This window comes from Microtus oregoni, unplaced genomic scaffold, assembly GCF_018167655.1.
Source record: "Microtus oregoni isolate MIOR12 unplaced genomic scaffold, Mior012 000031F_ref0000149, whole genome shotgun sequence".
Lineage (NCBI taxonomy): Eukaryota > Metazoa > Chordata > Mammalia > Rodentia > Cricetidae > Microtus > Microtus oregoni.
In genome coordinates this window covers 20463283-20488049 of record NW_024543090.1, presented here as the reverse complement: position 1 = coordinate 20488049, position 24767 = coordinate 20463283, and the positions used below count along the sequence as shown (strand labels likewise).

Below are 24767 nucleotides of genomic sequence, written 5' to 3'. Positions count from 1 at the left end.
CTTTTAAAAGTGAACTTAGCGAATGTGCACAGGAGGTGCTCTTAGTGGCTACAGCTGAGGACGGATCCTGTGAGGACCCCAAGGGCAGGCCAGTACAGACGCCTGAACACTCACAGTATATTCACAGCTTTTGCAGCTTTGTGTGCGTGCCTTGGTTTCTGGATGCTCTTCCACCTGATCATCAGCTTCCTGGACTTTATCTGAAAGCCCCCGATGTACCTGGCTCTGCAGCATCCACACTTCAGCTGTGAGATACTGCTCTTGTACACTGTAAAGATTTGTCACGTGTATTAATTTAATAAAATGCTAATTGGTCAGTAGCCAGGCAGGAAGTAAAGGCAGGCCAACCAGTCTAAGAGAATTCTGGGAAGAGGAAAGGCAGAGAGTCAGTCACAAGCCAGATGCAGAGGAAGCAAGATGAGAATGCCTCACTGAGAAAAGGTTCCAAGCCACATGCTAAGCATAGACAAGAATTGTGGGTTAATTTAAGTTGTAAAAGCTAGTTAATAATAAGCCTGAGCTAATAGGCCAAACCCTTTATAATTAATATAAGCCTCTGTGTGTTTCTTTGGGATTGAACGGCTGCAGAATGGGCAGGAATGAAACTTCCGTCTACAAAACCCTGTCTTGAAAAAAAAAGTTTATTCAGAACTTTGTACCAACTTTTCTATAGATGATGATGATTATTAAAAAATCCCCAATTTAGGGGAAAGTGTGTACAAGAAAGGACAATGGAAGCTAGAATGTGAATAAAGTACAATTGTATACAAGTACAAAAGTGTCTTAATAAAACCCATCGTTTTGTATGCTAACTAAAATATTAGTTCTTAGTTCCTGTGGCCAAAACTTGTGAATGTGAAGGTCTAAGGACAACCAAGTGTGTATGTCCTTGCTGTCTTCCTTGTTTGAGGCAGGGTCTCTCCTGTCTCCTCAGCCCTTCTGCTGGTAGGAGGGTTGAGATTGCAGACACATGCTACTGTGTCCAGTTTTACATGCGTTCTGGTGTCTAACATACATTGTTATTGAATGGCAAGCACGTTACTGACTTTGTTATGTTCAGGGTCCATGCAGTCACAATGATTTGTTTGTTTGTTTTGCTTTTGGAGTTGTTTGAGACCAGGTTTCGCTGTGTAGTCCTGACTATCCTGGAACTTGCTCTGTGGACCAGGTTGGTCTCAAATTCACAGAGATCCACCTACCTTTGTCTTCCAAGTGCTAGGATTAAAGGCATGTATCATTACTGCCTGGCTCCAAAATGTTTGATGATAGTGGAAATATGCAGGTTAGTCCTCCAAAAGTCCTTAACTCGAGTTATCTATTGATCTTTAACCCTGTGTCTATCTTTAAATTGTGAGATACTGTATATGTATGTGAATACATTTGGAGTCAGGCAAATCTGTAATTCCAGCATTTGGGAGGCCAAAGCAGAAGGTCAGAGAGACCAGAGTTTGGCTTTAAGGCAAAAACATGTAATCCCAGCTGTTGACAGAGTGGGATTCAGAAGTATCACAAGTTCAATGGCTGCCTGTGCTACATAGTGAAGCTAGCTTGGGCAACTTGAAATCTGGTCTCAAATTTAAAAAAGAAGGAGGAGGAGGAGGAGGAGGAGGAGGAGGAGGAGGAGGAGGAAAAAGAAAGAAAAAAAAAAGAGATTCGTGGTGTGGTTCAGTGGCACAGCATTTGCCTAGCATTTGTCAGACCTGAGATTGTCTCTAAAACCAGAGGTGGGGAGAAGGAGTTTTGGAGGCCAGTCTGGCCACATAGTGATACCCTGACTTAATAAAGCAGCAACAAACAAAACACAGATAGCAGAAATGGTGTAGTATCAGAACCAGTTTAAATAATCGGAATCAAATGCAAGTTTAAATATACGGTCAGATAGCCAGATGTGGTACCCTCACAGGGGAGACAGAGGCAGGTGGATCTCTCTGAATTTGAGGACATCCTGGCCAACACAGTGCGTTCCAAGTCATCCGAGGCTACATAGTGAGACACTAATGCACAGGCTGGTTTTGTCAACAGACACAACCTAGAATCATCAGAGATGAGGGCCCCTCTCTGATGAGAAAGTGCCTCCATAAAATCTGGCTGTAAGGAAATGTCTTTTCCCCCCTGTTTTTGCTTTTGTTTTGTTTTTAAAGTCAGGGTTTCTCTGTGTTACATCCCTGGCTGTCCTGGTACTCACTTTGTAGACCCATTTGGCCTCTAACTCACAGAAATCTGCTTGTCTCTGCCTCCCCAGTGCTGGAATTAAAAGTGTGCACCGCCATGCCTGGCTCTGTAACACTAACACAATTTCTTTTCTTTCTTTCTTTTTAAAAAAGATTTATTTATTTGTTATGTTTACAGTGTTCTGCCTGCCTGTATGCCTGCAGGCTAGAAAAGGGCACCAGATCTCATTACAGATGGTTGTGAGCCACCATGTGGTTGCTGGGAATTGAACTCGGGACCTTATGGAAGAGCAGCCAGTTCTCTTAACCACTGAGCCATCTCTCCAATCCCAATAATATCTTAATTAGTGACTGAAAGGGGAGGGTCCAGCCCATTGTGGATGGGGACATGGGTGGTCCTGGGTTCTATAAGAAGGCGGACTAAGCAAGCCAAGAGAAGCAAGCCAGCAAGCAGCACCCCTCTATGGCCTCTGCATCAGCTCCTGCCTGGTCTCCAGAGCAAGTTCCAAGACAGTCAGGGCTATGCAGAGAAACCCTGTCTTGAAGAAAACAAAAACAAAAACATACATACAAAACAAATTTAGAAAGAATCCCTCGTATCATCGGGATGCTGGTGTAAGTCAATGGTGAAGCGTTTACCTATCAAGCAAGCAGACCCTGCACTCAACTTGAGCTGTAATATTTTTCAATCCAGAATAGAAAAACAAATAAATTCATTTATCGGACTCAGGTTTTTTTGTCCGTTTGTTTGGTTTTGTTGTTGTTGTTGTGTTTTGTTGTTTTTATATTTTGAGACAGGCTGTCTTTGTTAGTTACCATGGCTATGACGAAATGCCATGATCAATGCAATTTGAGGAGGATAGGGTTTATTTCATCCACACTTCCATATAACACTTCATCATCAAAAGCAGTGAGGGCAGGAACTCAAGCAGGGCAGGAACCTGGAGGCAGGAACTGATGCAAAGACCAGACTGACTTAGAAATCAGAAAAATACGCTTTCCTCTGTCTCCTGAGTGCTGGGATTATAGGAGTGCACCACCACGCCCGGATTTTCCAAAATATTTTTAAGACAGGGATTCACTATGTAATCCTGGCTAGCTCTGAACTCCCAGTTATCCTCCTGCTGCAGCCTCCGTAGCCTGAGACGGGTTTTTGTCAGCTGGCAGAAGTCATGTCCCGGCGATTTAGGGACGTTTTACGAATAACCAGCAACTGACCTGCTCAAATTTCATCTGGTAATGGCGCTGTTTTTTAGGTTTTAGCAAATGGTTTGAATAGAAAATCCGTAAACAACTAAATCAGCCTGAAATAAAGACAGTGTTAGGGGGCGTGGAGGGCGGCATCTCCCAGGTATGGGCTGCGTGAGATTTGCGGCGACATTCTGGGGACCACCGAGGGACCACCCAGGACACTCCGCCACTCCTTAGCCTCACCAGCCTCGGGCTCCCGCACAGGTGCACAGCCCGACCACGGCTGTGGCCCCGCCCCTCGAGCCCGGGTGGGAGGCGGAGCTTGCGTCATCTCCACGCGCATTCGCCCAGCGCGCCAAGCAGGTGGCGCTGGTTAAGGACGTCACGATCATTGACAGCGTGAGGCCGGTGTGGCTGCTGCTGCTATGGTGGCTGGCGGCCGGGTAAGGGTCTGAGTTGTTCTCCAGAGTGATTTCGGGGGGCGCCGGGAGACTGCCACGTGCAGTGCAGGGCGGAGCTGTGCCAGGGGCGCGTCAGACCGGAGCTGCTGCCCCCTGGCAGGGCGCCTGTCTGCGCCGGGGAGCTGCGGCACCGGAGGGGCCAGACTTGGGTGAGGCTGTGGGCAACGGGTTCTGCCAACGCGGTGGAGGACCAGGCTAATGACTCTCTCCCTCTCGGTTCGCTCCCCCATCCACCCTTTTTCCCCCCCTTGATTTTTACGCCGGCTGCAGGGGCACTATGTCTAGACTGGGGGCCCTGGGTGGCAGTCGCGCCGGATTGGGACTGTTATTTGGTACTGCCGCCGGCCTTGGATTCCTGTGCATCCTTTACAGCCAGCGATGGAAAAAGGCCCAGAGCCGTGGCCGGAGCCACAGTCTGCCCAATTCCCTGGACCATGCGCAGGCTTCAGAGCGCGGACGCCAGGGTAAGAGCACAGGTCATTACTTACTGATGACCCTGGGGCCTGGGCTGTCGTTGGCAGAGTAGGTGGACCGGCCAGTAGAAGGGCTGAGTTTCACTCTTTTAGGAAAGCCTTACTCTTTCCTCTGCCGGGAAAGAAGACTGTGTAGCTTTCACTTTTAGTTCTGGTCACACTCATGAATGTGTACCAAGGGCATTTGCGTAGTGTTGGGTAAGGGGTGGGATAGACGGAGGAAGAGTCTGAAAGAAGGAAGAGGGAATCCTTTCGTAGGAGAGAAAGCTCTGAAAGCTTGCCTATCAAATTATGGATTCAAATGTGAAGGACATGAGAATAATCCAAGTTTTTAAAATTATTTTTATGAAGGAAAATTCAGAGGTATTGTGTAACTTTCCCAAGGTTGTTACAGAGTAAGTGGAAAAGCTGGACCTGGTCATCCGGTCTAGTGTACTTTCCACAACGTGGTCTGAGAGCACACTCGTGCAACCAGAGCCGAGTGGCTGAGAGCCAGCAGTAACAGATGAAACGAGTTCCATTTTGTAAAAAACCTTCAGGTTAACTCATTTGAGCGAAGCATTTAGGCCTTCAGATCTCTGCCCCTTATTTGGATAACAGAAGCTTAGATCTTCTCATTTCGTGTTGATTGAAAATGCTTTCCTCTGACCACCGGTGTAGTCACAGATCCTCTTCTTCCCTGCTTCGAGAGTGCTTCGAGAGTGTTCCCCGACTTATCACCCTAGATTGCAGCTGTCAGCGTTTGATAGCGTGGTGGTAACGTGGCGTGGCCAGTGCCCTGTCTTTTGCCCTTGCGCTTGGCTCATTTGTGATTCCATAGTAGTGGTCTATTCTCCCCTGAGCTTGGGAGGAAGCAGACACATTCTATATGTCTTCCTTGCTGTGCCTTGAGCACTGCTGGCCTAGGTTGCTACTAGATTCCCTTTACCAAGGGATATATGCATGTCTGCTCTGTGAGCCCTGCTTCCTGAGTTCTTCCCTAATGCATATTCCAGTTCAGCTGCTTTAAATGGCTACCGAGTTCCTAAATTTCACCGAACTTTAGTGTGAGCAGATTGAGCTTGTTAACAGTGTTTTTCTCATGGAGTTTGGCCAGTTTTTCCCCCCCTATAGACCTTTTCTTAGTGACTGCCCATTTTCTTTTTGCTCTTCTCTGATAACACTAATTATGGCCTCAAGAGAGGCAGTTTACTATTCATTGTGTGATCAGAATTTGAACAAACCCAATTTTTGTTTTACTGTGTAATTGGTATTGACTGATTGGTATTTGGAACTATAAGATCAGAAACAATGTTTTTCTTTTTATATTTTTTAGATAGGGCTTCACATAGCTCAGGCTAGCCTCTAACACTTTGTAGCTGAGGTTGGTTTTGAACCCCTGATCCTTCTCTTCTGCAACCACTCCTTGCTGAAGGTTTTTTTTTTTATACTAGCAGAGCAACTGTCCTGCCTTCTAAGTACCACACCCTTGCAGGCATTTGACATTATTTGCTGCGTTTTAAAAGTTCTAAGTCCCTCACCATGTGGGACTTGGGCACTGAACTTAGGTCGTCAGCCTTTGCAGCAATTACTTTTACCTGTCAGTCATCTTGTTGGTCTAGACTGGACTTTCTTTCTTTCTTTCTTTCTTCTGGATAGTGACTTGAAACTTGTACTATGACTTAGCTGTGAAATGTATACTCTCAGAGGCCCAGATTCTCCTCTGTAAATTGCCAGGAGAAGCAAATGGCCCAGCATAGTGTTGCATGCTTTCAGACTCAGAGCTCAGGAGGCAGAGGCAGGTAGATCTCTGCCTGGTCTACATAGTGAGTTCCAGGACAGCTGGGACTGCATAGACCCTATCTGAAAACAAAGCAGGGCAAGAGAAGCAAACGCTCTACAATTCTCGGTCTGAGGGTTTTTATTTGTTTGTTTTTGTTTTTTGCCCCCCACCCCCTTGTTTCTGTCTCCTGTTCCACTTGCTCCAGTAATGCAGTTGCGGGCCATCCCAGGTGAAGCTGGAGATGCTGCCGTGCTGCCGAGCATCCCACAGGAGGGGCAGGAGAAGGTGCTGGACCGCCTGGACTTTGTGCTGACCAGTCTTATGGCACTGCGGCGGGAGGTGGAGGATCTTCGGAGCAGCCTGCAAGGGCTGGCCGGGGAGATTGTTGGGGCTGTCCGGTGAGTGACCTGTCTTCTCTTGCCTTCCCCAAGCCCTCGTCTTTTCCTGGCACCTACAACTTTTTCAGCTGGCTTGTGTTCTGCCTTTTCTGGTCTCTAAGGAACAAGCCCATTTTATAGCTGTTAACCAATGTGGAAGAAGCGGCATATTTGGTTCCCTCCCTTTCCCAAGTGCCCTGCTGCCTGTGCGCCCTTTGGTCTACGGTAGCCGTGCAACCTCTTTGTTCTTCCCAATTTAGTCTGCCAAACAGGTGGCCCCTTTGGTCTCCTGAGAGTAAAGACCCAGAATTTTCTCCTTCCATGGTCCTTCAGTGAGGGAGGAGTGAGGGAAAGACAGGCTGTATGGGTCCTGATATGCCTTCTGGGACATGGCCTGCTTCCAGATCGCATATAGAAGAGAACCAGAGAGTGGCTCGGCGGCGCCGGTTCCCTTTTGCCAGGGAGAGGAGCGACTCCACCGGCTCCAGCTCCATCTACTTCACCGCCTCCTCAGGGGCTGCACTCACAGACGCCGAGAGTGAAGGAGGGTGAGTGTCTCTCCTGGAGGCAGCGATAGCTGCAGCTGCATTGTACTTGTCAAAAGATTGTTTATCACAATCCAAACCAAGGTGCCATAAATAATTTTTAAATAAAAGTAGGGGTATGACTGAATGGAAACAGCTTCCCCGTTTATGCCGCTCAGACGAATAGGAATGCCAACAGCTGTTCTGGTGTACGTCTGTTATTTTTCTGAGTTGACTATCTTATATTATTTTCCTTTATGCATATACTTGCATTACTTACGAGACTGGGGCCTGCAGAGGTCAGGACTGGGCACCAGATCTCCCTAGAACCAGAGTTACAAAGGGTTGTTAAGCAGCCATGTGTGTTCTGGGAACCGAACTTGGGTCCTCCCCAAGAGCAGAAAGTGCTCTTCCTTGCTAAGTCGTCTCTCCAGCCCAGGGCTTTTTTCTTTTTACATCATTTTTATGGGCATTTTTGTGTGTCGTCACTAGGGCTAAGCATTATTTTACAACTTCACGTCTTTCCTGCAGTGGCTGAGCAGGGTGTGGCCAGCCTGTAGGCTGTCATGCCAGCCTCGCCCGAGGCGCCACTTTCCTCACAGGGCAGTCTGGCCCACGCTCCCTTGCAGCCTTCCGTGCAGCGGGGAGGTGACAGGTGCCCAGCAGATCTGATAGGACTTACCATGAGGTGACAGCAGCAGGCAGGACAGTCTCTCAAGCTAGTCACAACTCCTTGGGAAACTTTGGCCCCAAGGACAGAGTTGATCTGTTGGTGGCAGCCTTTTCCTTTATGCACTGCTGGTGCCAGTGATGCCGCTGGCCCGTGAGACTCAGAGGCTGATGTTTCTCCTGACTAGAACATGAGCCATTCAGGGTCCTCCCGAGCAGATTGGTCTCTTTCTCAGGCACACCTTGTAACACTAGGTACCATTCACTTCCTTCCCCTGATACTGTGCTAAGCACCTTAGCGGTATTTGCTTACCTAATCCTCAGGATAATCCTGTGACCGGTGTTCTCTTTCTCAGATGGAGAACATGAGCTTATTGAGGTTTGTCACTCAGACCAGGGTTCTAAAACTTCCAAGGGCAGACAAGAGTGTCGGCTGCCATCCCATTGTCCTGGCAGTCTGGTTCAGCTGCAGCCGTGTTTGAGTCTATGATCTGAGGAGGGGCTTGGTCTTCAGGGCACGTAGGGCTATCACTGGCACATTTGTGGACTGTAGCCCTTGGGAGTGCTTCCCATTGTCTGAGATGCCACAGCTCACTGCCCAGGAAGGGGCCATGGTGCAGTAGTAGTTTTCTCTTACTCTGGTCTTGTTTGTTTAGGGGGTTGTTATTTTCTCCTGCTTCTTCCTGCTGGGGATCAACCCAGGACCTCCCGTGTGCCGGCAAATGCTCTGCCATGGGTTACATCCTGGTCTCTCGTTTGGTTTTCCTACAAAAATTAAGACTAAAATTACTGTCCTTTTTCATGTTCCTGCCATTGGCCTTTAATGGCAGATTTGTTTTTTCAAGACAGGGTTTCTCTGTGTAACAGCCCAGGCTATTCTGGAACTCACTCTGTAGACCAGGCTGGCCTCAAACTCAGAGATTCACCTGTTTGCCTCCCTAGCGCTGGGATTAAAGGTGTGCGCCATCACTGCTGGCTTAATGGCAGGTTTGACTTCTGCTCAGGTGCCTCTTGAAACAAGTGAAGTATTTATTTCTTGGTGCCAGGGATTGAACTCAGGCTTCGCCTGTGCTTTGCACCGCCCACTGATGAGCACCCAGCCCAGACAAGGGAACTCTTGCTGTAGAAGCCAAGCCTTGTTCATTCTTATTGTTGTCTAGATGTCTGAATTCTATTTGTGTACTTGAGGGCTAGTGGAACTAGTCTTTTTTGTTTGTTTGTTTTTTGAGACAGGGTAGCCCTGGCTGTCCTTAAACTCACTATGTAGACAGGCTGGCTTCGAACTCGCAGAGATTCTCCTGCCTCTGCCTCCTGAGTACTGGGATTAAAGGCGTGCGCCACCATGCCTGTCCTGGAACTAGTTTTCAGTTTGCCCAACAGTGTTGTCAAGAGGGGCTTCCTGATGGTAGAGACGGAAATGACGTACATCAGGGTTGCAAAGAAAGAACTGATAGCGGGCACTGGGACTAAGGAGCTGTGAAACCTGACGAACTGGGTCACTTGAATGGGAGACTGAGGGTTGAGTCGTTCTTATGTGTATGTCTGTGTGTGTGCCTGGAGGCTAGAGGAGGACTAAAGATATTCTGTTATATGAGTCTTCATTTGACTTCCTCCACTGAACCTGGGGCTAGGCTAGTAAGGCCCAGCAACCTTTCCGTCTCTGCCTCCCATAGCACTTGGGTTACAGGTACACAAACATCATCTCACTTCTGGGGATTTGAACTCAGGTCCTCATGATTGTACACCAGCAGCACTATTTAATTGATGATTTAAAGATCATCCAAGTAAGGTGGTACACGCAGGTAATTCAGCACTCAGGAGTTTGAGGCTAACTCACGCTGCTTCATAAGATCCCGTGTCTTAACAGGTGACATTAACAAGTTCATCTCCTGGTGTCAGCAGCCAGAGTAGGTGCCTTACTGCACGGGTGCTCAGTGGAGCACCCATGGTCACAAGGAGCAGGGCAGGGCAGCAGAGGGATGGATGGCTTTCTTAATTATAGCTTCACCAGGCTCAGCCCTATGACTGACCCTGTGGCACGTGAAAGCTGCTGGTGGTGCAAGAAGACTCTGTGGCTTAGCTGTCTGCTGTCTGGGGCAGTGGCCATGGTGAATAATGTTCTCATCATGGGAGGTGCCGTATAGGTCAAGGGGAAATTCTGGGAGGAGGTCATACATTCTGAAATGGTTTTAAGCATGTATACCTTAGGGAGGAAAGAGCCTTGCGTGATGATTCTGCAGGCTCTTCCATGAAAAGCTGCAGGTCCTCCAGTCCTTGACCTTTGATGAGGTCACTAGAATCTCTCCATGCCTGCCTCAGACTGAGCCTGTCACATGTGCTGGCTGCTCACTGGCCTAAGATGGGCCACCTTCTGCTTCTTGCTCCATGCCTTTGCTTATTTTGTTTTGCTTTTCTTAAGTTTTTTTTTTTAATTTATTTATATTTTCTGTATGAGTGCTCTGCAGGCCAGAAGAGGCCATTAGATCCCATTACAGATGGTTGTGAGCCACCATATGGTTGCTGGGAATTGAACTCAGGACCTCTGGAAGAGCAGCCAGTGCTCCCAACCACTGAGCCATCTCTCCAGCCCCCTGCTTTTTCGAGACAAGGTTTCTCTGTGTAGCCCTGGCTGTCCTGGAACTTTGTAGCTTTGTGGCTGCTTCTGCCTCTCGATTGCTGGGATTAAAGGAGTGTGCCACCACAGCTCAGCTGCAGTCTTTCTAAAATTTAATTGTATTACAAGTCTTTTTACATTTCTTTAATGTCTGTGTGTGTGCATGCACAGGTAGCGGTCAGAGGGCAGTTTTCGGTAATTGGTTCTCTCGTTTCATCATGAGGGGCCTGGGCTCAGACTCAGGTCAGTATGCGTGGTAAGCTGTGTCTTTCCTTGCCAGACTGGCTCACCTACCCTATATTCCTTTTTTCTTCCAAATAACAAATCCGAGCTTCCAGCTGTTGATTGGCAGTGGCAGGAGCAGAATCATTGTACAGGTTTGTGAGTTTATTCCCTGGGCATTGTACCAAACACAGCTCGATATTTTCCCTGAAGAACGCAACATGCCTTTAAATGCCAGCTTCCCGGGCGTCCCAGCCAAAGCATTTCATCCTTTCTCTGGGCACTGGTCTCCATTACCTCAGGTTTCCTGTGGCTTATCTCTACTACAAGAGCCTCCTAGGCGTAGGACACAGGCTTGGCCACGTCTGAATGTTCCAGGCTCAGTGCTCTAATGGGAACTAGGAGGTCAAAGAAAACAGTCAGCAGCAGGAATAGATGTGTGGGAAACTGAATCTTTAATTTCCAATTCATCAGCTCTCTGTTAGGAACAGAGCAGGATGGTATGCCATCCTGTCTCCTGTCCACTGTGGGAACTGTGTTTCTCTTGAGTACTGATCTCAAAAGCCTGGGGGCATAGCAACCGAATGAAACCTTCTCTGGTAGATTTCCAGTGGTTGGAGGTAGGAGGTAAGGGAGTGTTGCAAACGGAGTAGCCGTGGCCCTTAAGCACAGGATGGTGGCCATGATGTGAGGCTTCAGCTTGGCGTGACAGGACTTGTGGTAGAGCTGATGAGGCAAAGCTGTCCGCTAGCCCTCCTGGTTCACTTCTGCAATTCCCTGGCTTTGTGAGTTCTGGCCTTTAAGCCAGAGCAGTGCACCTGGGAGTGCCGGAGGCACAATCTCCTATGTGAACTTCCCCAGCGTGTGGTCTCCCTTCTCTAGCAAGGAGTACCACTAGGATTTCAGCCTCTCCACACAGTTACATTCCTTTACTTTGGCCCTAGCTGAATCTTTTCATTCAGGCAGGTTACTGTCCAACCTCTGCAGGAGTTTCTCTAGCTTGCCCTTGTGTGGTCTCATTCGTCAGTGCTCATTGGTTATGAAGTCTGGTGCTTTTCTTTGTTCCTTTAATCTCTAAGTTAGTTCTTTCTTTCTTTCTTTCTTTCTAAGATTTATTCATTTTATGTGTATGCTGCTCTATCTGCATGTACACCTGCATGCCAGAAGAGGGCATCAGATCCCATTGTAGATGGCTGTGTGTCACCATGTGGTTGTTGGAAATTGAACTGGGAACTCTGGAAGAGCTGCTAATGCTCTTAACTGTTGAGCCACCTCCCCAGCCCTAATCCCTAGGTTCTTATTGTAAACTGCTGGAAGGGAAAGATACTAGGGTGATCTCTAAATATCATTGCTATCATGCTGTCTGCCCCCATCCCCACCTTACAGGGTTTCTCTGTGTAGTTCAGGCTGCCCTGGAACTTGCTATATAGGGCAGGCTGGCCTCAAAACTCACAGAGATCCACCTGCCTCTGCCTCCCAAGTGCTGGGACTAAAGGAGTTGCCACCATGCCCGGCTCCTGCAGGTTCTTGTGGCTGATGCTCTGGTCGCCTTTTCAAATAGAACAGAAGTTGTTCTGAGTAGCAGCAACCAACTGTTTAGACAGAGGCACCAGTTCTGCTTACTCACTTGGTGCCTTCTGGACCTCACCATGTGGCTTTCTAGATGACAACACTTTTCTCTACAGCATTCAGCCAGATGTTGGGTGTCTTCTAGGGCAGAGACTGTCTTATTTGGTTGTTTTGTGTTGGCCACGGGAGCTTGCCTTTATATTCTTCACTCCAGGGAGGAAGGTTTGCTCCCAAATGAAATGTAAAATCTTCTCTGTACTTCTCAAGGGTTCTCCGGAGTCTTGTTCTGCCCCTGGAAATCCTACTTTGTCCCGGGCCCATTTCTTATCTGATTTAACTAGCAGTTAGAGAAGAACCCTCATCAGCTGCTGGAGGACAGAAAACTAAGATACTTGGCTTTCTCTGTAGTGTTGGTGCCTAGAAACTACCTAGCTTGTTATCCTGTAGGAGTTGTTAGCAGCTGGAAACTACCTGGCTTGTAGCAGTCTCCGAGATGTTATCCTGTAGGGTCGTTAGCAGCTGGAGACAGACCTCTGCCACTCTTCCACATTCCCAAGGCTGCTTCTCCTGTCAGTGAGGTTTGGTTGAACTTGGTCACAGGTACAAGTTTGAGAAAGAGATTGGGAAATGTGTGGTTGTTGCTTCTGCCGCAGAGGCTGGCACCCACTCAGGTAGGTTCTGGCAGATGTCTTTGCTGATAAGGATGACCTACCAAAGTTAGCTCATCAGCGTAGCTCTGATCAGTTCCGCCTCTGTTTGTAAGGCTATTCCTTCCCACCTCCTCCAGTCTTGCTGTTGTTTGAGTTCTGGGGATTGTGCACGGCAGGCAGGTAATCTAGCAAGAACACATCCCCCCCGCCCCCCGTGCCCTAGTTTTTTTTTTGTTATATTAAAAGCATTTTTTTAATGGCCACAATAGTTTATTTACAATCGAACGCTTTATATTTACAAGACAGCCAACTTTACACATCAGAAGTTGTATCAAAAGTATGAATTAAAGCACAGACGATATGAAATGGGCATAAAGCAACACTGAGGTGGAGAGACAAGAATTTCTCTTTTAATTTATTAACACTAGCTTACACTTTGTCAAAGAAAAAAATAAGGAACTATCTTTTAGGAGAACTGCAGGGTCTGTCTATCTGCTGAAGACTGAATTTCACAGTGCTGGATCCCATGTATGAGAAAATAAGACTCATTTTCCCCACACTTAACACGCTATAATCTCACTCCTGGAACTTTGCTTCAACCTCCTTCTCAACAAACCTCAACACACCCAAACCAAAGGAAATCGAGGAGAGGACATCAAAAATAGTAGGCCCTCAGGGAAAGGAGAACCAAAGCAATAGAATCCATTTATGTCCTGCCAGATAGCTCCTCATGGATTCCTCTCAGTCTAGCAAAAACAGGTCTGAGGAGTCCTCTGTGAGAGGCAAGGTCTGTTCACCCAGACCCAAAGTCGGACGCTGAGAGGACCAGAAACAAAGAAAAGAGGCACCCGGCTGAGGTCACTCCTTAGGAAGGAGCACATGATAAGGAAACATAACACAGGTCAGGGTAGGAGCACTAACCAGTTTGCCTCATTAATAAAAACAAAATCACAAAAATCTGGCTCAATTTTTCCAGGTCTATCCTCATTTCTTAAGGTGTGAGATGAAAGCCCCTGTGGAACAAGTCCTCTTTCTCTCTACACCCTTGCTGCAATGACGTTTACAGCAGCTTCTGTTACAGAGTGAGCACACTCCTAAGCAGATGGGGTTACAGGTGAAAACCCACAAACACACAGAATTGAGAGCAGCAAGGTCATCCAAGAATACTACCTGCACTGCTGGAATAACCCAGGGAGCACAGATAACATCTCAAAAAGAAGCTTTAGCAGTGGGAAGCCCTGAGGAACTTCTCTTCCCAAAATCCCATTCTCACGCTCAGCTGATGGGCCAGCCACACACCTTGGCTTCTCGCTAAAGCTGCGAATGATCCAGGGACATTACTCTCTTCAAGGATAAACCCCTACCTCCTAGATTAGACCCCTACTTGTTTGTTAAAAACGTTTTATTGTGTGTGCATATGAATGTGGGCAGGTACATGCCACATGTGAGGTCAGAGGACAACTGGAGAAGTTGGTCCTCTCGGGTCACCAGACGGTACAGCAAGCACTTTTACCCACCCAGCGATCTCACCAGTCCTGTTTTGGAGATACTCTTTTTGTTTGGTCTTATATAGGCTGGCTTCAAATGTGCCAAAGATTACCTTGAATTCCTGATCCTCTTGCCTTTACTTCCCAAGTGCTGGGATTATAGATGTGTGTCGCCATGCTCAGACTGCAACCTACTTTCTAAAAAAAGATTTATTTATGTACTTTATGTATATGGGTGTTTCATTGGCATGTATCCATACACCAGAAGACGGCATCAGATTCCATGGGATTACAGTTAGACTTGTGGAACCTGGGAACTGAACTCAGGACCTCCGGAAGAGCAGCCAGTGCTCTTAACCTGAGCCATCTCTCCAATCCCATGACGTCTAATTCTTAAACATTTCCCCCCTTTTTGCCTTTTGCAGTTCAAGTGGTAGCTAAATAGAGGGATCTTATATTTGACTCTGACCAGCACACATCCCCTAACTTGACTGGATACTTCTTTTTCTTTGATCATTCCCTAGCTAATAGTTCAAGCTTTCTCTTGAAGACTGGTTTCTGCCTTTAGGCTCAGTGGACAGCAGTGCTGTATGGTCCCTCGTCTGTGGCTGGAGAACAAACCCTAGTGCTGACTAAACAATCCCCTTGCTTACTTGTCTCTCATTCCTCTGCCAGCTACACAACAGCCAATGCCGAATCTGACTACGAGCGGGACTCTGACAGGGAGAGCGAGGACGGTGAGGATGAAGTGAGCTGCGAGACTGTGAAGATGGGGAGGAAGGATTCTCTGGACCTTGATGTGGAGGTGGCTTCAGGCCCAGCATCTGCTGCCGTGGAGGCTGCTGGCTCTTCGGTCCCTGAGGATATGCTGCTGCTCCTGCAGCAGGCAGACGAGCTGCACCGGGGCAGTGAGCTGAACAAGCGCGAGGGCTTCCAGCTGCTGCTCAACAATAAGCTGGCGGTGAGGCTCCCTGCCTCCTTTGCCCCTCTCTCAGGGAATGAGACAAACCAACCAACCAACCCAAATCCAAAGAAACCCAGCAAAGCCACATGGGAAAGGAGATAGGGTCCTGAGCCTACCCAACAGCTCCCTGCCCCTGAGAAAGGGCCATGCTGTCTTCCTTACGTAGAACTCTGAGGAGTCCTACCTCTCTGCAAAGGACCCGATGCTTGTACCTCCCCCGACCCTGTTTCTCGTCTTCCTTGAGGCAGAGCCTAAATCTGCCTGCCCTACTTGAAATTCCTATTATAATTGACATTGTATAGGTCATTCAACATTTCCCTCAGGTTCACAAACCAAATTTACTTTGTAAATTCCTCCCTGAAATTAGAAACCACCCTTCACCCCTTGAGGCAGGTCTCACTGAGTAGCCCTGGCTACCTCAAACTAATACAGACCCACCCTCCTCGGCCTCCTGAGTGCTGGCATTGATGGTGCAGAAGTCCCCCTTCTCACGAGCAGTTTCCTATGTCAGCCAAAGACTTCTTCATGTCTTGTTGGAGTTGACCTTCCACCCGGACAATATTAAGAGGCCAAAATGTTCTTATCCAGACATAGTGCAAGCTATCAACTGGAGATAATGTCTCCAGTTAACTGAGCATGGCCAGCTGTGGAGTGGGAAGGCTGTGCACAGGGACTGCCAGATGTCAGTGATCTTACCGCTGCCGTGGAACAAAGATACAGTGTGGGGAAAGACCAAGGCCTCCATTCCTCACGGATGAGGAGACTCATTTATTCCTTTTTGGTCTATAGTATGGAAGCCGACAAGACTTTCTGTGGCGTCTGGCCCGGGCCTACAGTGACATGTCTGAACTTACTGAGGAGGAGAGCGAGAAGAAGTCCTATGCCCTAAATGGTAAATGCTGATAGGTCCCTGATGGCAATGTAACCAACTGTGTAGGTACAGCTGGCCCAGATGCTGTCAGGACAGGAACAGCATAGCTACTCAGTGGAGACAAACTGGCTCCAAGGCCTCTTGCACCTTATGACCCAGTAGCATGGTGTTGGCTGTTTTTAATGTCTGTGTTGTGGTCATACTGTTCTTTGCTTTGACTTTCCAACCAGGAAGAAGGGGCGACCTATCTCAAGCGGAGAAGGTTTTACTTCCTACGTAAGAATCTGGAGCCAGCAGCCCAGAGGTTCTGAGACTAGGTGTAGTATGTGTGTGTACCTAGGAGAAAGTTGAGAGGTTGTTGCTGGCTTGTTTGGCTGCTAAGTTTCCACTTTGGAAGGCAGAATGCAACCTGCACCATGCTGCTCTTAGGACTTGGCAGTCCTGAAGTAAGAGAATCTGGGAACTTTCAAAATGAGAATGAACTGGGGTGATGGATCACACCTGTAATCTCAGTACTTGGGGGCTGAGGCAGGAAGACTGCAGTGATTCTCAGGCCAGACCAGGTTACATTGTGAGGTTCAGGTTCAATTATTATTTTGTTTTTCTCTTCAAAGGTTTCTGATTTCAGGTAGACGTTGGTGGCATATACTGAGCATTTAGGAAGATTGAATTTGAGGTCACAGTGAGACCTCTGAAGTATCTAATGAGACTCTATCTTAAAAATAAATAGAACTGCCGGGCGGGGGTGGTGCACACCTTTAACCCCAGCACTCAGGAGGCAAGGCAGGCAGATCCTCTAAGTTTGAGGCCAGCCTGGTCTACAGAACAAGTTCTAGAACATTCAGGGTTACATGGAGAAACTGTCTGAAAAAAACAAAAAACAAAATAAATAAGTAAAAAAAATAAGCAAATTCTTGGAGACAGGGTTTTACTACATAGCGTTATGCTATATTGGAACTGGCTACATAGACTGGGCCTAGGCTGTCTCCAACTTTCAGCAATCCTCTTTTTCCAATCAGGGTTTCTCTGTAGTTTTGGAGCCTGTCCTGGAACTAGCTCTTATAGACCTGGCTGGCCTTGAACTCACAGAAATCTGCCTGCCTCTCCCTAGTGTTGGGATTAAAGGCATAAAATTCTTGGAAGTCAGTTGTGGCAGCAAAAGCATTGAACCATATAGTCCAACATTCAGAGGCTGAGGCAGGAAAGAGTGTTGATTGTTGAGTTTGAGGTTACCCTGGGTTACACAATGAGACTGTCTTTTAAAAAAAGTCTGGAAGATCTGCAGGGGGCAGGACCGGTGGCTCAGTGGAGAAAGTGCTTGCTGTGCAAGTGTGAGGACCATAGCTTATGTCCCCAGCATCCATGTCCTGGGTGGATCCCTGGGCCAGCCAGATCTTTGGGAGTTCAAGGCCACCCTGGTCAACAGACTGAGTTCCAGGATAGCCAAGACTTTGCAGAGAAACCCTGCCTTGAAAAACAAACAACGATTTTTAAAAATAAGATCATGAACACTTTCCAAATAAAATACAAACATAACTAAATTAATATACAATCTTAGTGATATATGAGCATCCTTAAGCGTACAGACCTTTCAGAGTAAGGTCTGTTGCAAACAGTTTCTGATGGTTCCATTCTCATATTGAATTGCTAAAATTTACTTCAGGAGCATCAGGCAGGCATAAAGAGATGGTAGGACGGAGCCAGGCACAGCACTGCTTGTACTTGAGAGGTGCAGGCAGGATCTCAAGCTCAGGGCTAGTCTGAGCTACATGGGAAGCCCGTATCTCCAAACAATCAAGCCGCTGCTGCTGGAGGTGGGGAAGCTGTGTGCAGAGCGAGGGGTCATTCTTCCTGCACTGCTTCTCGCTGGAGTGTGCGCAGGAGCCTGTGCTAACACTGGGTCTACCCCTGTCTTCCAGGAAAGGAAGAAGCAGAGGCTGCTCTGGAGAAGGGAGACGAGAGTGCTGAAAGTCACCAGTGGTAATAATACCCTGCTGGCCTTTAAGACCAGAGGAGACCCTTTCCTTTACCCTGGCCAGAGGCATTTGCTTGAGGAACTAGGGGAGCACAAGTCTGAGGTCCCTACATGTACCACACCCGTCAGGCAGGAAAGTGTGCTTTGGAGGATAAGGCCAGGGAAAACAAGCTTAGCTCAGCTGGGGCTAAGAGGACTGAGCATCTTTCCCAGAGTCACTCTGGCCACACACTTGGTTTGGAGTTCTTCAAGGAAGCTGGGAGAACCTGCAGTTCCTGTCCTGCAAAAGCTCTTTTCCCCAGCTGTGATCCCTGGCTGGTAGTAGACCTTGGCTTCTTTGGTTGGTTTGCATGAGATGTGAGCTTACATCCAGGAAACTCAATGATCATCTTAATAGAACTTAGCTTCCTGGGCTGAGGGTACAGTACAGTGGTAGAGTGCTTACCTGGTACCATAGGTAGAGCCTCGGTGCCGCACTCAGCACCGCACAAGTCAGGCCTTTGTGGTCTTTTGGAGACAAGTTTTGCCTACTGGCTTGTGCCAAGGTCAGTTCATGTCCTGGGCCCTGATTCCACCATCTGTTTAGTTTAAAAAAAAAAAAAAAACTTCTTCTTCTACTGTCCTTTGCTTTTCAAATCTCTACCCTCAGATTGTAAGCTGAGAGGCTGTGTTTTTCCATCTATGGCTGAAAGTTTCCGTGCAAAGGTTCTACCCAGAAGCCAGGTAACTTTCTAGGTGTCATTGCTCTCCCTGGGCTCTCAAGGATGAAAACAGCAGGTTTTTTTGTTTTGTTTTTAAATTACTCCTAAGGAACAGCTGTTTGGATTGTACTTGGAAATGAGCCAAGTGTCCAATACAAGCCTACCCCCCACACCCTTGCAAGCTGTTTAACAAATCTGTGAAAACTTGGGTATGGGAAGACATTGTTGTCAACTTTGCTTCGAGTATGGGTGTTCGGGGCAGAGGACAGGTGGTTCCGTCTTCTCCTGGTTTCTGTGTGTGGTGCTGGGAATTGAAGTCACTCTACCACTGAACTAAATTGCCCACACGGCCCTAAGTTTGGGTTGAGGGTGGGTGGAGTGATAGATGGCTCAAGTAGGCAGGGCAAGTCTGGAGACCTGAGTTTGAGCCCGAGAATACACGTGAAGGTGTAAGGAGAGATCCGACTCCATAGTTGTCCTCAGACCTTCACATTGTGTGGCATGGAATGTCTTTGTAAACATACACATTAAGTTTACATTTTTTATAGTTCAGTAGTTAGGGGCATACATTGCTCTTCCAGAAGACTCAAGTTCAGTTTCCAGCTCCCAAGTCAAGTGGCTCACGATTGCCACTGACTGCAGCGCAGGCACTCTGATGCCTTCTTCTGACCTCAGCTCTTATGTTAGAAACAGACATAATATATATAGCTTTTAAAAAGTTTGGATTCTTCTGGCTTCCCAAATGGCACTAAACAAAGACCTTACATATGCTAGGCAAGTACTTTACCCCTGTAGTACTGTGCCCCTGGCTACATTTCCCAGACCCTAGAAGACAAAGGTTAATTTGTTCCACTGGCAGTGAGGATGTGAGGGGAGGGCTAAAATAGATCTTTCTTCCTTTGATCCATTAGTTCCCAAGTTAATAAAATCATTTGACCATGTCAAAAACGATATCCTCCTAATGATATATTACCTGTATATTCATCTAGAAAGACCTAATATACAGTCAGAAGGTAGTAATAAGAACATACTTAGACATCTCTTGTTTGATGCTGATTTTTCAGATGGTTTGCAGTATTGAAGTCAAACCCAGTCACATGATAGATCACTAAACTGCAATCTAACTACTCTAAGTGTCCATGATATTGTGACTGTACTCTAGGATCAAAGGGACATCTGCAGATCTGGGCTAAGCCAGGCAGTGGTGGCGCTCGCCTTTAATCCCAGCACTTGGGAGGTAGAGGCAGGCATATCTCTGAGTTTGAGTCCAGGACAGGCTCCAAAGCTACAGAGAAACCCTGTCTCAGAAAACAAAGAAACCAGAATCTGGGTTGAGATCTCGCCTATTTTTGTTTCACACAGGGTTTTGCTATGGCAGTCTGGTACTTGCTATATAGCTCAAGCTGGCTTCAAACTTGAGACAAGCCGCCTACCTCAGCTTTGTGAGTGATGCAATTACTGAAATGTGCCATCACACCTGACTAAATGATCTAAAGTATAAAGGAGAGATTTACTCTTTGTGTCCATGTGTGGGGCATGCCCAGCAGGGAGAGAAAGGGCTTAAACATGAACCAAACCTAGCCTTACTCTGGAGAATTACTGTAGGCCTACTACTAAGTATTAACCGGGACCATGATGAGTCTAAGAGGAGAGTACTATGTACAGATGAAAAGCACCTTTTCAGTTCTACAGGAGAGGGGAATGTAACCACACGAGGGTGATGCTTCATTCCCTGCACTCACAGTCCGGTCCTCGTCCCTGAGCTTGCTGCTTCCCCCCTTAGGTATGCAGTGCTTTGTGGTCAGCTGGCTGAGCATGAGGGCATCTCGAAGCGTATCCAGAGTGGCTTTAGCTTCAAGGTGAGGACAGGCTTCTCTTTGCCTTGTGCTGCCCCCAGTCCAGATTCCTTGCTCCTTTAGACTGGCTCCCATGCAGACCTGGTGCTTTGCGGCTCTTTTCAGATCAACTCTGGGCTTGATGTTAGTTTGTATTTTCTCCTCAGGAACATATGGACAAAGCCATTGCACTTCAGCCAGAAGACCCCAGGAGTCACTTTCTTCTTGGCAGGTGGTGCTACCAGGTGAGTAAGTTCCTGTCACACTAGTCTGAGCAAGGTCCTCAGTGTTCGTCCTACTCTTATTTCCTCAGAATCGTTCATGCTATTATTGGTAGACGACCCTGTCGTATGTAGCCCAGGCTGGCCTCAGACTAATCTTTCTGCCTCAGCCTCCTACATGCTAGCAGACTGCCTTTGAACCAATTCTCTTGTATCTATAGTTTTGGGATTACAAGCACATGACACCATGTTTGGCTCAAAAAAGCTTTGTGTTTTGTTTGTTTTTTTCCAAGACAGGGTTTCTTTGTGTAGCCCTGGCTGTCCTGGAACTCAGAAATCCGCCTGCCTCTGCCTCTCAAGTGCTGGGGATTAAAGGCATGCACCTGGCTTAAAAAATGACTTAAAACCTATTTCATGCCTTAATTTTTTTGGTGGCAGGTCTCTCACTTGAGCTGGTTGGAAAAAAAAACAGCTACAGCCTTGTTCGAAAGCCCTCTTACTGCCACTGTGCAGGACGCGCTTCAGAGCTTCCTAAAGGTATCAAGGGAACGGTGGGCGGAAGCCACAATGCTGTTCTTGGGACCTTTGCTGTCGAAGGTGTTTCCTAGTTGGGGATCATTTTGTATTCCCTACCTTATTTTAAGGGAAAATGAGAACTACTTGGAGTTTATAAAAATGGTAATCACCAGACCCAATGAATAAATTTTGTGATTATTACTTAGAACTTTCTAGTACAGCTTGAATTGAATTTATGAACCTTTTAATAAAGTGATTTTTTTTTTCTCCAGGCTGAAGAACTACAGCCAGGATTTTCAAAAGCTGGACGGGTGTATATTTCTAAGGTAAATTTACCTTCAACATAGGTGGAAATACTTAAATTGTATTTCTGGGATCTTTTAGTGCCTGGGATTAAACATGTCTGCTCTGCCACTGAACCATCTACACTGTTAGGCCCCTATTTTTTTTTTTAAATATTTATTTATTTATTATGTATATATACAATGTTCTGTCTGTGTGTATCCCTGCAGGCCAGGAGAGGGCACCAGACCTCATTACAGATGGTTGTGAGCCACCATGTGGTTGCTGGGAACTGAACTCAGGACCTTTGGAAGAGCAGGCAATGCTCTTAACCACTGAGCCATCTCTCCAGCCCCCTAGGCCCCTATTTTTTGAGAGCTATACTGGAGGGTGTATTAGCAACAAGATTCTTAGTAGGTAATGTGAGCTACTGTATCTCTCCCCCTACCCCATGGTTTTTCAAGGGTTTGTGTAACAGCCCAGGCTGGCCTCAAACTCACAGAGAACAGCCTACCTCTGCCTCCTGAGTGCTGGGATTACAGGCGTGCACTGTCACTCCCAGCTTCTGCGTGTACACGAGTCTTTCTCATCTCTTTATGTTTTTAAGTTTTCGTTGTTCTTTTTTCTCAGTGCTATAGAGAATTAGGGAAAAACTCTGAAGCTAGAAGGTGGATGGAGTTGGCTCAGGAGCTGCCAGATGTCACTAATGAGGTAAACTAGTAATTTTTGTAAAGACAGCATGTCAAAATGTAACTTTTGGCTGGCCTCCATCTGACTGTTTTGTCTGAGCTTCCCAAGTACCTTGGATCGCAGCAATATACCACAGCTTAGCTTGGCAATGCTCTGTGTATGCCGTGACTCTCATACATGGTCATACACACTCAGGTGGCAGTCCTTGCCTTCCACCTCAAGTTGGGTCAGGGTCTCTTTGTTATTCGCCACTGTGCATGCTGAGCTAGCTGGCCAGAGAGATTCAGGGTCTTGATTCTCCATCTTCTCTCACCTCCCTTAAGAACACTGGCTACACCAGCTGTGTTTCTGCACTTGGCTTTGATGTGGGTTCTGAGGTCTGCATTCACACACTAATACTAAAATGGCAAATGCTTTACTTATTGCCCATCTTCCCCTCAGGCCCAAGTAAAATTTTTCAAAAGAGCCTTTAAATACTGATATCCGCCACAGTTACCTTTTACTATTTTATGTGGAGTCGCCTACCTGCTATGCAGTATGTGAGGTGCATAGACTCAAACTGTCGTGGGGAAAGTTAGGAAGACTGGTAACAGCTCAGTATAGAAGCAAAGAGCCCCTGTCAGGTGCTAGCAATTAGGGAAAGGCTTAATTCTGATTCTGTATTTCTGGATTTGTTTTGTCTCCTAGGATTCAGCTTTCCAAAAAGACTTGGAAGAATTGGAAGTAATTTTAGGAAAATAATCACATTTCAATGACTTGAGGGTACTACTTAAATGGAGAAAAAAATCAAGTTGCGTTTTCCCCTGTGACACCACTGAGTTCAGGAAACAAGGCAAGACTGGTTTAGGGTATGTCCCTCAACTTTCTATGTTATCAGTTAATTTATTATAATCTTTTGATCTAAAACTGGGGATTGACTTGCAGCTTAGGTTCCTGCTTTCTTCCTTTTAAGTGAATTCTGGAAAATCAAGACAGTATAGCTATAGGGGTAAGTGTGAAGACAGCCCAAGGGGCCAAGAGCTGGGGATGAAGTAGCAGAACCACAAAACAAAGAGCCATGGCAACAAAGCATAGGACTCACTATCTTTGCTAATATTCAGCACATATTTATTGTTCTAAAGTAACACCCTCCCTATGAGACAGGAGCGCCAGCACAGCCTCATCCTGCCCTGCGACCACCCATCATGTAGACTCTACCTGTATTCTTGGGGTGAGAGGCTGGACCACGTGAGTTCTGGCAGTTTTTGGGATGACAGCACTGACAAGGGGTTTAAAAATATATTTTGAAAATGATTTGAAGAGAAGCCTGGAATATTTTTTTTGGTACAAATTTGAAATAAACTAAATTTGATTAGAAGGATATATTGTATGTTTCCATTATTTGACAATTTCAGTTTTTTTTCTTCCACAGAGGAAACTGAAGACAAAAATAGTGCAAACACTTTGAGTTCTTTATCTTTTTAGCAAAAAAATTTTAGATTTAGTTATGTGTATGTCATGTGTTTGCCTGAGGGAAGCTGAGTCACCTGACATGGGAGAGCAGCAAGTGTTCTTAACCACTGAGCTATCTCTTCAGCAATAAGAGACAGGAGTCTTTTCTATCAAATACTATTAAAACTTGTGTTTAGAACAAGAAATTCTAATAGTTATCTTATGAATGTTTTAATCCCCCCCCCACACACACACACCTGGGAAAACCTTTGTTTACACAGAGGTCCCCCACTGCATTGCAGAAATCCCTTTCCTCTTTCTGGACTAGGCTGCCCTGGAACTCTAGGAGTGTTGAACCCCCCCCCCCCCCCGAAAAAACCATGAACTAGCACCTGGAGAGATGGCTCAATGATTATAGGCAGTTGTTGCTTACAGGACCCAGGTCCAGTTCCCAGCACCCATAAGGTGACTCAAAGCCACCTGTAACTCCAGTTCCAGGACATTTGATGACTTCCGATTTCTGTGGACACCAGTTGGGCATATATGTAATGTACATACGCACATGCAGGAAAACACACATAAAAAAATTTATGTGTGATGTGCATGCTCCCAGAGGCTAGGTAGTGTTAGATTCCTCTGGAGCAGAAGTTAAAGTTGTTTGTGAGCTACCTGATATGGTTACTGGGAACCGAACTTCAGTCCTTGACAGAGCAAGCAAGAACTTTTAGTTAAAAGTGCTGGGCCAGGGTGCTGGAGAGATGGCTCAGTGGTTAAGAGCACCGGCTGCTCTCCCACAGGTCCTGAGTTCAGTTCCCAGCAACCACATGGTGGCTCACAACCATCTATTTGGGATCTGATGCCCTCTTCTGACATAAAGGTGTACATGCAGATAGAGCACTCATACATAAAATAAATAAATAAATCTTTAAAAAAAAAAAAAAAGTGCTGGGCCAGCCAGGCGGTGGTGGCGTTCGCCTTTAATCCCAGCATTTGGCAGGCAGAGGTAGGCGGATCTCTGTGAGTTCGAGGCCAGCCTGGTCTACAAGAGCTAGTTCCAGGACAGGCTCCAAAGCCACAGAGAAACCCTGTCTCGAAAAACCAAAAAGTGCTG

General features: G+C 46.8%; 1 protein-coding gene across 3 annotated transcripts; it reads left to right on the top strand.

Annotated features, from left to right (window-relative positions):
- Positions 1-3748: 3748 nt before the first annotated feature.
- Positions 3749-23585, top strand: Rmdn3 (regulator of microtubule dynamics 3). Of its 3 annotated transcripts, none has more exons than XM_041679252.1 (13): positions 3749-3805; positions 4094-4287; positions 6264-6456; positions 6840-6983; positions 14846-15131; positions 15924-16026; positions 17925-17985; positions 20465-20540; positions 20684-20761; positions 21176-21274; positions 21526-21579; positions 22166-22246; positions 22913-23585. In XM_041679252.1, exons 2-13 carry the CDS (start codon positions 4101-4103, stop codon positions 22964-22966), a joined length of 1416 nt encoding a protein of 471 aa, XP_041535186.1. In that variant the 5' UTR covers positions 3749-3805; positions 4094-4100; the 3' UTR covers positions 22967-23585. The 3 variants fall into 3 exon arrangements, with proteins under 3 accessions (XP_041535186.1, XP_041535187.1, XP_041535184.1); XM_041679250.1 differs by lacking the exon at positions 3749-3805 and adding an exon at positions 3823-3972; XM_041679253.1 differs by lacking the exons at positions 3749-3805; positions 6840-6983 and adding an exon at positions 3821-3972.
- Positions 23586-24767: the final 1182 nt, after the last annotated feature.